The sequence below is a fragment of the Corapipo altera genome, unplaced genomic scaffold (assembly GCF_003945725.1).
Source record: "Corapipo altera isolate COAL_440 unplaced genomic scaffold, ASM394572v1 65, whole genome shotgun sequence".
Lineage (NCBI taxonomy): Eukaryota > Metazoa > Chordata > Aves > Passeriformes > Pipridae > Corapipo > Corapipo altera.
The window spans coordinates 9,092,344-9,105,503 of NW_020884891.1; the positions used below are offsets into that span (position 1 = coordinate 9,092,344).

General features: G+C 40.0%; 1 protein-coding gene across 2 annotated transcripts in view; it reads right to left on the reverse strand.

Moving 5' to 3' along the window:
• The window catches only part of TENM1 (teneurin transmembrane protein 1), a 761,525-nt gene that overhangs the window by 69,559 nt on the left and 678,806 nt on the right, over window positions 1-13,160 (reverse strand). For both annotated transcript variants that reach the window (XM_027645293.1, XM_027645294.1), the window contains 3 exons: window positions 6,780-6,899; window positions 4,862-5,123; window positions 1,963-2,230 (listed from right to left, as the gene is read on the reverse strand). In XM_027645293.1, the coding sequence (XP_027501094.1) occupies window positions 1,963-2,230; window positions 4,862-5,123; window positions 6,780-6,899 (650 nt within the window). The remainder of the gene's footprint in view (window positions 1-1,962; window positions 2,231-4,861; window positions 5,124-6,779; window positions 6,900-13,160) is intronic.

Sequence of the window (13,160 nt, forward strand, 5' to 3'; positions counted from 1 at the left end):
ACTACACTTTACAATCATTACAGGACTCTTATGGGAGCAGGATACTCAACTGTTCCCTCTCAAATACATTAGTGACAATGTGCAGTGACAGCCTCTGGACATAGGGCACAAGTAGCCGTGCTGAGGGAAAGCCTCATGACCCATCTGGTCCTGCCTGATCACCCATGGGAGTGCCAAAGGGCAAGCTGGAATATTTTTTTTATTTCTGGGTTGGCACAAATATGTACCAACAACACACTTAATACCTTCCTTCACTGAGAAAACACTGTCAGGGATCAGTAGCTGCATCGGGCCAAGGTTGGGTCTGCCCCCCTCACAATGTTTCACGTAGCCCAGCAGGCTGAGAAGGGTTCTCCTGCTCCTCATCACTTGCCATAGCCAGGATGTTCAGAACCCTCTCTGACTGACCCTATCAAAAAGTTGCTCATCCTTCTGCAGATGTGAGCCAGATGTGGAAGATGAGATGCAGATAGGATAGATAATGCAGCAATTTTGGACACCTGGCACCAAGGGTGGAGTTTGGATCCCTTTAGGCCAATGTAATGTGCGAGCTGTGGCCGGAAAGAGAAGACCTGAGCTTCTGCACTAGCATTCATAGCAGATCAAGAAACTAATGAAGCTGAAAATGTATCACTTATTTCCTGGTTTCTTCAGTTTTCAGCTGAATTTGTTCCTTATCTGGCTCATTTCATGATCAAATGAATGTGAATGGGGGCCCAGGGGTAAGGAGAGAACATGGGAATGTCCCTTCAGGCAGTAGTCTGCACTATATCTGTTGACTGTAGGACCACAGCTCTAGGAAGAGCTTCTTGTTTTCTGATATATTTCTATGTGCAAGGTATGATGTAAATCCCACTCCATATTTTGGTCTCATAACCCTTCATGGTCATCCGTGTCTATGCCTGCATCATTCTCTAGGAAGAAATGACCAGGAAAGTGCTCTAATCCTACCTTCTCCCATCGCCTCTCCACGCACTCGCCTCACAGATTACCTGTCTGGGAGCATATGGGAACGGATGATCTGGGAGCTGCAGGGCTTGCAAAGCCTGGATGGCACCTTTTGGTTTTGTACAGGCCACTTTGCAGGCACTCTGCCTGCATGGACAACACAACAGATCCCGAGGAGAGCTTCTGGCTGCTGCTCAGAACAGCATTTTCATATATGAAAGATATGGATGAAGCATATCCCTTGCGAGGGTCGATGGTTCCATGTTGCTCTAGCTATTGTTGCTTTATAGCCTGACCTACCAATGCTGCTTGTCACAATTGCTCTGATGTAACATTCACAATCCTAAGCTTCGCTGGTAAAATAAATAATTCTAATACAAAGTATCTATAAGATTAGTCCATTAAGCAACGTAACCTCATATTCAATTAAAAAAATAAAAAGCCCTTAAAAATCATGAAATTAATGAAAAAAAATGCTGGCTAAATAAAATCTATTTGCACAGACAGAACTTCTGTAGCAATTTTCAGAATAGCTTGTGCTGCTTGCTGAAGAAAGTCTACGAAATATAAAGATTTTTGTATAAACATCTTTAAACAACAAATCAATTAGTTTTAACTGTTGGGGACATAAAATGTAGTAGGCAAGGATGCCTAAAAGTTAGAATTTTGCAAACCCTAAGTGGAAATGACATTTTAAATGTCACAGCCAAAAAATGACAGAAACAATGACACACCAAAGGTCATATTCAAAGTAACATTCAAAACCAAAGACAGCTGAATATAATGCCGTTAGTACATAACCATTCTCTGAGGGAAAAAGGGATTTTCGAATTGATTAAATTAGAAAGATGACATTGGAAGAACAAGAAAATAAATGTTCTCAGGAAATCATACAAGTCGCTTTAGTAGCTAAAGAGGCATTTGATTTAAAAGAATGTAAGTGCAGCAACAAAATTTATTTGCTGTATTTTCCTGGCTTGATGTGCGTGAGTGCTTCAAGGTGATTCTACATACCCATTGCCTCGGCCAGACCAGAAACCTTCTGTCCATATATATCTGTCTTATTCCAGGCAAATGTGTATACCAAATTGGCTGCAGCAGGAAACCATTTCTGAAGCAGACGTCCTTCAACAGCAACTATCAGATGGACTTTTGTCATTCCAGAAGGGATGGTTGTGTGCGTCAAAATAATGCGCAGCAAAGTTTTATACCCCGGTGTCCGACTGCTGAGGTAACTCAGCTTTACAAAACTTGAAGGAATCGCGATTTCCTCTTGGACCACCTTGGAAAAAACCCCACATCATTATATCTACAGCAAAGAAAAATGCAAATTTGTAATAATAACAGCAGGTAATTAGGTTATGTTTCCCAGTCATGATGTGAACAAAGTGCCACTCAAAGCACTGATGTCTCCTGTGCTTATTTCAGCAATGCAGCAGTCAGGCACATTACAAAATTTCCAACATCAGACACTGCTTGGTCAACTTACTGGATGGCAGTCTGTTTGATAAAGAGCCTCTTCCTCTGATGCTTTACTCTTATCTACTGAGGACCAAATACTGCATTTGTGCACATATTTTTACATACAAGCTCTACAGCTTTGCCTTGCCTTCACTACTTGGTTTACTTAACAAATGTTCTTAACCAGAATACAATTAAAACCTTTCTTTAAATACACAGACACTTTCTATCATAATTGTGATGTGGAGATTCTATCCTGCCTTGGAGGTAATAACTCTAACTTGGGCAGGGCTAAGAAAGAAAACAAACCTTCCTGCTAAAGCATCTTCTGTGCAGTTAGGCTAAGCTCCAGCAAGAAGGGGCACAGTGTACGAAGGGCCAGCATTAGGAACCTAACAAGCTAACTGGGGACACACAGCAGTGAGGATGAAACAGCCTGAGCATCAGTCATCTCACTCACAGGTAAGTCCCCAGGGTGTGCAACAGAACTCAAGTCCCAGGGCCCTGCTGTCAGTGCTGCTGTCTGAATCACTCGGATTAAAGCTAGCTTGGATATGCCCACTGTGGGGTAGGATCAATTCCCACTGCAATGGAGATAGGCCCTCAGCAACTAGAAGGACTGCAAAGAACGTGAGCTTGTCAGTGGAAAAAAAAAGTTTGGCCTTGACCTTTTGAATGATGTGGGCCTTGGAGCTACAAAAAGGGATTTAGCTCTTGTGATCTCCTGTGAGAAAGGAGCTGCCCTGGGACAGACTGTGAGGAAGAGTGGGCAAGAAACGAGAATGGCTTCTTGGAGATGCTACTGCAGTAACTCAAAAGCCACCTGAAAACTAGACTGTGCTTAATAAGGTTAATGATTTTAATGTATTTCTCTAACAATGAGTCAACCTGCCACAATGTTAAATTCATCACTCTTGGAAAAAGACAAATTGTTTTGTTTACATTTCTCAGTTTTTAAATTTTTCTTGTTTAACAATAGGTTACTTCACTTTCAAACCAATTTTATTTACACACTGCAACAGTATCACTGCCACAGCACTGCTGCAGTACAGCTGGAGTCCTGCCAGCACTTGTCGTTTCAACATATGAAATGTAGTGTTGCCAGGGAAATCCTGTTCCCTTTATTGTTCCTGATTTGCAGTGTTCCCCTTCTTTCCTGCTGACATCCCAGCTGCCCTCTCTGTCATACATCTGACATCCCTTCTCATTTTTAATAGAAAACCAGGAAGAAATATTCATGCATTAATGCATGCTAATGTATCTCTGTCTCCTATTATTCTTGGTTACTTTTTGTTCAATTCCCAGTACTGTACCATGAAACTTAACACTCTAAGAACTCTCCAATGACTGAAAAAAAAAAGAATTGGGTGCAGTTTCTTTCTGAGTAGACTGCATCTTTGGGTGCCTTGCTGTTCAAAGCAGACCCAGGCACACCTCCTGTGGAGTACTGTGACCCAGTTTTTTCTTGCTGGTGTGCAGCAGTTATTCTTAATTTATGTTCATTAGTTTCACTTAGTACATTCTGTGAAGAAACACTATGGCCATCCACTAGATAAAGCATGAAAGTTATGGAGGTGTTTAGACATAATTGAGTTCAACCAGAGGCCTTTTACGTGTAGAATAAAGTAGCAACAGTTTTACGAGAAAAAGAGAAAAGTTTGGAAATACTCATGTCTACAAGTAGCCTCCAAGTCTCTTCCAGACTTGCTCAGTGAAATTAAAAGAGAACCCAAAGGACTTCTTATTGTTTAAACTCTAAGAGCTCAAACAACATATTACAAATTATGGGGGTTAACACGACCCGAAACCTGTGTAGCTGTATTTTGCTGGGTGTTCAACTCACACAACCTCTTTTAAGGTCCAAGTAAAAGAACAGCTGATTACAAGGTTAATTTTGAAATGACTTCTAAACACTTAAGGGAGTCAAAGAAGACATTTAAATTAAAAAAACAATTCTAAAGATCATGTTAAAATTGCTCTACCTTAGAAAGAAAGTAATGAAACCCAAGAATCTAATATATAGCCAGAGATGCCATTGTAAAGAACTAGAATATGTGAGCAGATGAAACACCTCTAGGAATCTTCAAAGCATCTTGGGTCATGTCTCACATTGATGTATGGGGAAATTGTACTGTTCATTTGTAACTAGGAATGGTTCTGTGCATCACTATAAATAAACCAGGGTTTCAATACTAAACCATGTTAGGAATCCCCACTTTCTTCTACTTGGAGGTCAGAAATAAAGCACTTTTAAATATTAACAAAAATTAAAGAAAGAAAAAAGACAAAAGTATCTTGTTAAAGAGTACTAAAGAGATATGCATTGGTGTTATTCTGCCAAGTGACTGACATTACAGCAGTTATTTGCTCACTGTTTGATTTCACCTTCTAAAATTGTCTATCCCTGGTTCTGCAACAGAACAAATTGTTCATTTGAAAGTCTTTTCATTACCTGAAGTTCTGGAATAACAGTTCCTCTTTCAGGACAGGACCCTCCAAATGCTGTCAAGGGGGAAGGGAGTACAATCGGATTCGGGCTGATAAAACTACTGATGTCACAAGATGGTGTGTCCGACTCTGTTCTTTGCATTACAACTTTGTCTACAATGATAAATCTATTCCAAGGTAACCAAAGTGTTCTTTTTTCAGATATGAAAGGAGATCTGTCAAAAACTAGAGTGACAGAGATTCCTCCAACAGCCACAAGGTCAAAACTGGAAAAGAGAAAACAAATTGTTTTGTTTCTTTTTGTTTTATCATCACATTACCACACTTTTCAATGCATCGCAAAGAAAAACTTTATGTTCCTTATTACAGTCCTTAATTTACTATGTGAAGTCATTCAAGCATGCCTTCCTGGCATCCCCTTGGTATCCCTGAAGAAGCTTTACCTCTGTGTGCTTTCTCCCTCCTATGCATCAACGGCAAGGCACAGAATTTCACTTTTATCTGGCCTCCTTCCCCTCTATTTATCAACTAGAATCAATACTAACAAGTCATCTGTAACAAAAGTGTGGACTCAGTTATTCTGGTTTATATGAAAAGAAATTTCTAGCCCAGAAAAGGGATGCCACTCATAATCTATGCAGGAAGAGCACACAGAATAATAAGTTTTAAAGCCTGTTAGACCTTAGCTCTATTAACATAATCCTCTCCCTTTTTCTAAAAGCAGCAGGAGGAAAAGGTTGAGTACACTGAGCATGAGACCTCTCTGCGCAGGATATGAAATTTTTGGAAAAGATGCTGATTAATTGAACTGAGAACTGAATCAGTTCTTGTACACAAAGCAGGTGATCCTCTGGGAACTACTGTGAAGAAGCTTTGGCATATCTGGGCTGCAAAACAGTGGGACATAGAAGGCATGATATACAGTCTCAATTTCCAGAGTTTCTGACACCCATAGTCAGGGAACACAAGGTAATATGTAAATAGCTACTTCACTACTTCACTCTCTGTATTATTGAATGCATCTATTATGGACGGTTTTGATGGTAACAAACTGTGATAAGAAGTCAGACCTAATTATGTATATCTCATCACATTTCCCAAATGACACCGATTACATTCACAGCAAAATACAGGTAGCATATTTTAATGCAACAACTTTATCCAGGCTAGCATAAGGAGGAAATGATAATTACTAACTTTCAGTAGTATGATTTGAAAGTCAATAAACTAAGGTAAAATAAATATGCATGTTCCTTACTTTTATAAACTGGCAAATTCAAACGAAAAAAAGAATAATTGTGGAAGCAATTGACAAATTACACCACTCTTTCCCTGCTGGAAGACAGCTTCTGATTTCTTGTAATTCACAATGCAGCCAAGGAAGATGAAGTCTTAAACTGCCCTTAGCAGCTTAATTAAGTTCAGTAGCAAATCATGACCCTATTGCAAAGGGATGGCCAAACTTGGAGTGCAGTACAAAATATATTGAAACTTAACCTCTCTTTGAGAACTGAACTCGGCCCTATAAGGCTGGGGAAGAAGGAGAAGCCAGGACTGCTCAGGGCTTGTTATGGAACAGCAATTTAACTCTGACTCTGGAAGGAGTCTGTTCTCACTTTTCCTTGTGTGTTTCAGGTGATCAACTAAAGGAGTTAACTTCATTGACACCTCAATAAACTACTTGAAAGATTCACACTTAATAACAGAAAAAAAGAGGGAAGACAGGATATTCCCTGGAAAACCTGACTTGTGAAAATATTCAAATGTCAAGAAGGTACTGTTACAGCAGAACTGGCACATTTCAACTCCAGGAGTTTGAATGTCACTGTAATCTTGTCTCTGTTCAGGGTTTTTCTTCTTGTCTACAAAAATTTTGTACACAAAAACCTAAACCCATGGAAGATCATAAATGAAAGCCTGACCTTCCATCTTGTCGACTGATGGTGTATCCATACTCATTGTGGTGCAGAAAACTGACGTTCACTCCAACCAAAGGTGTTCCATCTATTGCTACAACCTGGCCTCGGATGACACACGCCCGTCTGTAATAGAAAGGGTAGAACACAACATGTCACACGCATGAGGAGAGTGAGAAGGGCATTGATTTCAGAAACTGGGCTATGCTTCTGTCCCAGACAGACAGAACTGCTCCGATATCACTGTGACTGTTGATTTTTGAAAGAAAAGTCAAACAAGTCCAAAAGATTGATTTGGAAAAGCATTATCTCACGAAGATGACACACAGACTCTCCCATGAATTGTTCGTGCATGTAGAGTATATTTCCATTTCCAGACATATTTCAGGATACCATTTGTTCTGCCATTGAATAACACTGCAAAGGTTTCACTGATAGCGTGATTTAGCTTGCTCCAGCTCTAGGGAGTGATGCTTTGTGAAAGGAGAGAATGAAACCTCATTCTCTGCTGCTAGGTATAGGGCATTGCTGTCTATTAGAAAAAAGCTGAACTAATGTGATAAGGCAGCAGTGAGATACATGGTCTTCACTGAACTTCAGAAAGTTAGATACATAAATTCACAGGGTGCCTAATCAAGTGTAACTTACATTTTTCTCAATGCCCTGTCACATATGATGCCCTTTTAAATTCCCTCTGGGAAGTGTTGGACTTGCACCCACTTTCCACTTTGTCCTCACATCCCAGTGAAGAGGTTGGAACACGGCAGAACAGCAGAACACATCACAGTCAATGGACAGGAAAGTGAACTCATTACTAAGTGGGTCTAATCGGAGGCTAACAGGATCACAGAATCATAGAAAATGAGAGCTGAAAGGAAATACAAGACTTTATCTTGTCCATTCCTTTGCTTCAGGTTAGATCAACTATACCTACATCAGTCCAGACAGATGCTTGTCTAACTCTATCAGCTCACCAAGTAACCCATTCCAATGCTTCTGTATGACTGCTTTACTCATGGTAAGTTTTTCCCATTGCCCAATTTGAATCTCCACTACTGCCCTTTAAGACAATTGCTTTCACCCTGCCCACAGAAATGGTGAAGAAATGACTCCTTTTCTTAGTTTTAGCTTTTTGCCTAACTGAATAATGAAATGCAAAGGAGGCAAACATCCCCAAGGGTGAGGTATAATAAGTAAAATATCCCCATGGTGCAGATTAACATCAAGTGGGATTTCCTAGGGCTTACACAGCTATGTTCCATTGAAACACCTTTCAGTATTCTGCCCCTGCTGTCAGGTACACATCAGCATACTTTGGTTTTACAGAGTGAAGTGAACAGCGTATGCAGAAGTCTTCTGGTAACATTAAGACATTTGGGGTCAAACCCAATAGAATACTTATAAAGTGAACGAGCATTAATTTCTCACTATAAACAACTAGCACAAATTTAGGCATTGTTATGTTTCTCTCTCAGTTTGAAAGTTCATGGTAGACCTCAACAGACACATCCATTGTACAATGAATATGTGAAGTACAGGAAAAACTTTATAGCTCCTCAGACAAAAGTTATTTAGGAGTCTACTTATGAATTTAAAAAATATCTCTGGAGAGATTAATTGACCATGATCCCATGAAATCATATGCGCAAATTGGAGACCATAAATTTCAGAAAATTCTGACTTGTTTCTTAAGATCCCATTCTCCAAAGCCATTTGACAGGATTTATCACCATGATATCATCAAACCCGGCTGACTATGACCTGAGAAAATGCAACTGGTGAGAATTAACCTCTTTGCAAGTACACCATTCACCACAGTTGCTAATATGGATTCTGTATTCCCAGACATAGAAAGATGCTGATTTGCAGCAGAGATCTGATAAATCTCAGAGAAATGGGAGAGATTGCATTACTGTCAGTTGCAAAACAGAGTACCAACTTTTCTGTTTTCTACATGAACTAAATTGGTTGTGGCCCTACTCGAGGGTAAAACCTGCTGCTCCACTGAAGGCAATCAAGCTTCTGTGTGTCTCTACAGAATCACAAGACTCACTCAACAGAACAGCCAGGTTCAATTACTCTTTGATTTGTTAGAGCAGAAAATACTGTTTTCTCATATTTCTAACATCAACAAACCTGTCCTGCCTTTTCTAATACTTTTATTAGTGGACTCCATATATTTACAACACACATTGGTGCGAGAGCAAGACCTCTGTGAGCAATCATTATTCAGTGCATTATTCTCACACTCTTGTTTGTTCATTCCACACAAACCTGTCTTCTGACACTACTCTGTCCTCATATTTTATCAAGCACACAGATTTATCTAATAACAGCTCATCAAAGCCTCCATTATTTCATCCATAGTCTTTCTTTCCTCTAATCATTCACTTTACTACCTATTATTCATAAATAATATTGAGACTTATCTTTCAACTTGCTCCTTTTTTAGTCACCATATTTTACAAGCCACACATATTTACAGTATGTGATAATGAGATGTAAACCTCATTATTCTATATTTGTTTGTACTGAATTGTCTTTGTAATCTCCTAGATTTCAAATGTTCTAAGCCTGCCTCTGTGTTCCTACATTTGCCCTCACTATTTAATGTCTTTTTATTACCTACTCTAAGTTGAAGAGTATTCCACTCTCTGGCCTCTTCTTGAATTACCAGCATCTACTAAATCTTTGACTAAGCACTTGATCAGAATTAGCTTTAATTTTGGCATTTACTGCAGGTATGAAAACATTTTTCAGTTACTTTATGACCAGCACTAATCTCACAGGCTCAGGAGGTAACAAACAGCCCCCAGCCTGCAGCAAGTTCTCCCTCCTTTCCCTGTGCCCCGGCAGCTCTCAGAGCAGAACCCCATGCCCACAGGTGTCCTGGCACACAGGTTCCCTGCAGCTGTGCTGCTTGCAGAAGACCTTGCTTAATTCCTTTCCTTACCAGAGCTTTTAGAGCATGTAGAGCATTTCCCTGCAGTGATGTCCCTTCGTAGTCAACTGCCACTTCACGCTTCCTTGCTTCAACATCCACCCTCTCCCCAGATGAGCTGGGGGCCTTGCTACCACTCACTGCATTCTTAATTTGAGCAGAGAAACCTCTAATGATCATGATGTCTCCTCAATGCACTCTGTTCTCTGCCTCTAAGATTTATTCTACACTCTTGTGACTGCTCTGCTTTGCTTTCTCATGGGGGATAACTCCCACTATCTGTCCAGCAGCCACCTATTTGAGATGATTGCGTAATCTCGGACCTAAGGCTCTCCAAGTTGTTTTAACTTGAAAGCAAGTGCAGAAATGTCTTTTCTAATTTGGTGGAGCTGGGCAGGAACATGTCCCCGATAAGCTGCCTTAGTGTTTTCAAATGCATTAAAAGTGTTCCCAGTCCCCTGGCAAGCTGTGCTAAATCTGCAACTCCAGAGGGAGCAGTTGGCTTTTTGAGAGAAAGCTGAGATTCCCACAGATTGCAGGTGGCCTAAAAGAAGTAGGATTTCTCTGTCAGTGCTTCATGGGTCATTCCACAAGTAACTGAGGATCTCAGCTCTACAAGTCTCAGGTCTCTGCCATCAGGCAGTTTGGCATCTCTAATTTAAAATATAAATAGAAGTTTAAATTCTAGATGCATTCTTTCACTATTTGTAAAGCATTTTATTATTCTATCACCGTTCTGCCTTGCTCTGCTGCTACTTATCTGCTATTTTTTTCCTTTTGTTTTGTGTTTTAAGTTTCCAATATTCTCAGAGCACCTCAGGCTGAGACATTAGGCTCAGATATGAAACTCTGTCAAGCAACTTGTGAATTTGCAAGTGTCACATTACCAGAAGATGTCATTTACTGTATTACATTTATGATTAAAATCTTCAATCAGAGAAATTAAGCTAAAGGCTAGTGAGGTACATTCGTTTCTTCCTGCTGACAATGTTGCTGTAAGCAGCCTTTGAAGGGTAATTAATTCAGTACCATACACTGGACCCTTTTTGCAGGCAATTTGCAGTGAGTCAAATAGCTTGCCAGTAGCATGCATTAAAAAAAAAACTCAGCAAAGAAACAAGCTAAAAACCTTCCTGAGAACAGAAGTTGACAAAAACATTATAATCTGCTACACCCTGCTACATGTAGTAGGTCAAAACCATTCTTGATGTAAGCAAGTACATTTCCATTTATTCAGAATGTTTCTAATCTGCCTTTCAGCACATCACAGATAAGTGGGAGTTTGTAAAATCTCAGTGCAAATGACACAGCTTTGACATAATAAAAAGTAAAATATGTTTTGCAAACATTTTGCTCCTTAATGTTATTCTTGGAGTAGTATTTAGCCCTGGCTCAATGCAACATCCTGACTGTGTTGCAGGAGCCAAATATCTAAAAATTAGAGCTAAGCTAAAGTCCGAGATGCAAATGCAAAAGGATAGATGTCTCAGCAGCTGTCAGAACAACTAGTTTTAGTATTTCAGATTATTTTGACAATGCCAGGATACGGCAGAGACCAAACACTCAGTCTGAATGACAGAGATAATCTGCACCATTTTTGATAGCTTTCGCAAATCTAATCAACATCGCTTTGACTTTGTCTACAGTGAAATTTGTGCAAACATCACCCATGCTAGAGCTCCACTGACCTGTGGTACAGGAAAATACTGCACAATGTCATTTGAATCAGACAGCTGGAAACATTGAATAGATATTTCTTCCTTAATCCTCCTAATGGTCACAGAGATTTCTTGAAAAAGGGAAATAATAATAATCATAATAAAAAGCCAGCTAGGGCTTTGCAAAATTGAAACCCCAGTGGGAGTGTGGATGCCAGTTCTCTGAAATAAATGCATGCCCCTATTGCATCCAATCCTTCCAACATTTTACGTTGAACCACCAATGGCATAAAATCAGTGTCATTGCAGGCAGACATGAGTTAATATTATGTGCCTGGACACAACCTTTGCAACAATAGCCCAAAGGAGATTAAACCCCCCCAAGAATTCTTTGGTCTGTACCAGATAGGCTGGATCACAGATTTCTGATGTTTTTACTGTAGCAGCAGTTGTCTTTCTGTATTTTTTCAATAATCTTAATTCCCAGGGGAAGAACAGACACTAGATGACAGTCAGATTGGCAATGTCAGAGGAAGATTTCTGAACAGAGGCAGCACAGCTCAGCTACTGCCTCCTTCAGAGACCCTCCTTATCTCTCATCCTTGAGAAAAATTCTGGCAGTTTTTAATAATATTTGACTCGTGGATGAATAATTTTTCAACAGCCTGGAAGACTTGAGGATCAAGCGAAGTGTGGACTAAGGGACCCCTTGGGGTGCCCAGTACAGTGCAGATTACTGTTGACAAACCCCAGGAGACACGGCACAGTGTGAGTCTCCAGGCGCTGCCCTGATTCCAAAGATAGAGCCACCCTCATGTGAATCCCAAGGATCTTCTCACCAAACTAACTAGGAATGTCTCTACAGTGGGAGGAAATGATATCTGGGGTGTGAGCAATGCACCAACACAAGTCATACTCCTTAGTGGCAGGAAGTAACAAGCCATGGTGAGGGTGGGCTGCTGCTCCCACATGGAACTTTGCCACTCTTCGTTTTTCAAAGGCATGGCAGGTCTCAGGGTAAAGAATCTAAATACTCAGAAGAAGCTTTTAAATCCAAGTTAAATCCTATCAATGATAGCTTTAAAAGATCAATTCCTTATATCTATAAAAGCACGTTGATGGGATTATGTGCAATCTGGCTGCTAACATTTGCAGTGTCACAGAACACTGTACAGGCAACTCGAGTGCTCACCTCCTCTCTGAAAATTCCTCAATGTGAGGCATTTTGATGAGGTAAATCTTTCACTGCTGACTTTTGTTTTAAAAGACTTTTGGTTTGCACATACAGCCAGCCAAGGACCTTGGCCCAGATGCAGTGGCACCATTCATAAGAGCAACACACTCCAAGAGATCCAGCCGTGGCAGGTGGATGCTTCTCACAGAGTTCATCTTCATGCCCTATCCTTCTAGATATTTATAACATCCTGTTACATTATTAATAGTGATTAAATGTTTAGGTATTTCAGATCAATAAAGACTGTTTACAAATTTACTTTATTAAAAATTAATGTTACAAAGAGAAAGTGCACTGAATTTGTGTGCAGCTATGGAATTGTGTCGAGGTTGTAACCTAAGTGCTATGTACTGTGAAAATAAAAAAATTCTTATGTCCTTATTACTGGAACATGCTTTATCTAATGCATAGACCTAGTTGACAGGGTAATAGTCAGGTGATGTGGATGATTTGTGGATCTCTTTGTCAGCATGTAAGTTATAGCTTCCCAGGTGAACTACAGCATATAATGTTATGTGCCTCTATATTTCAAATGTTCAAGAAAATATGTGTTA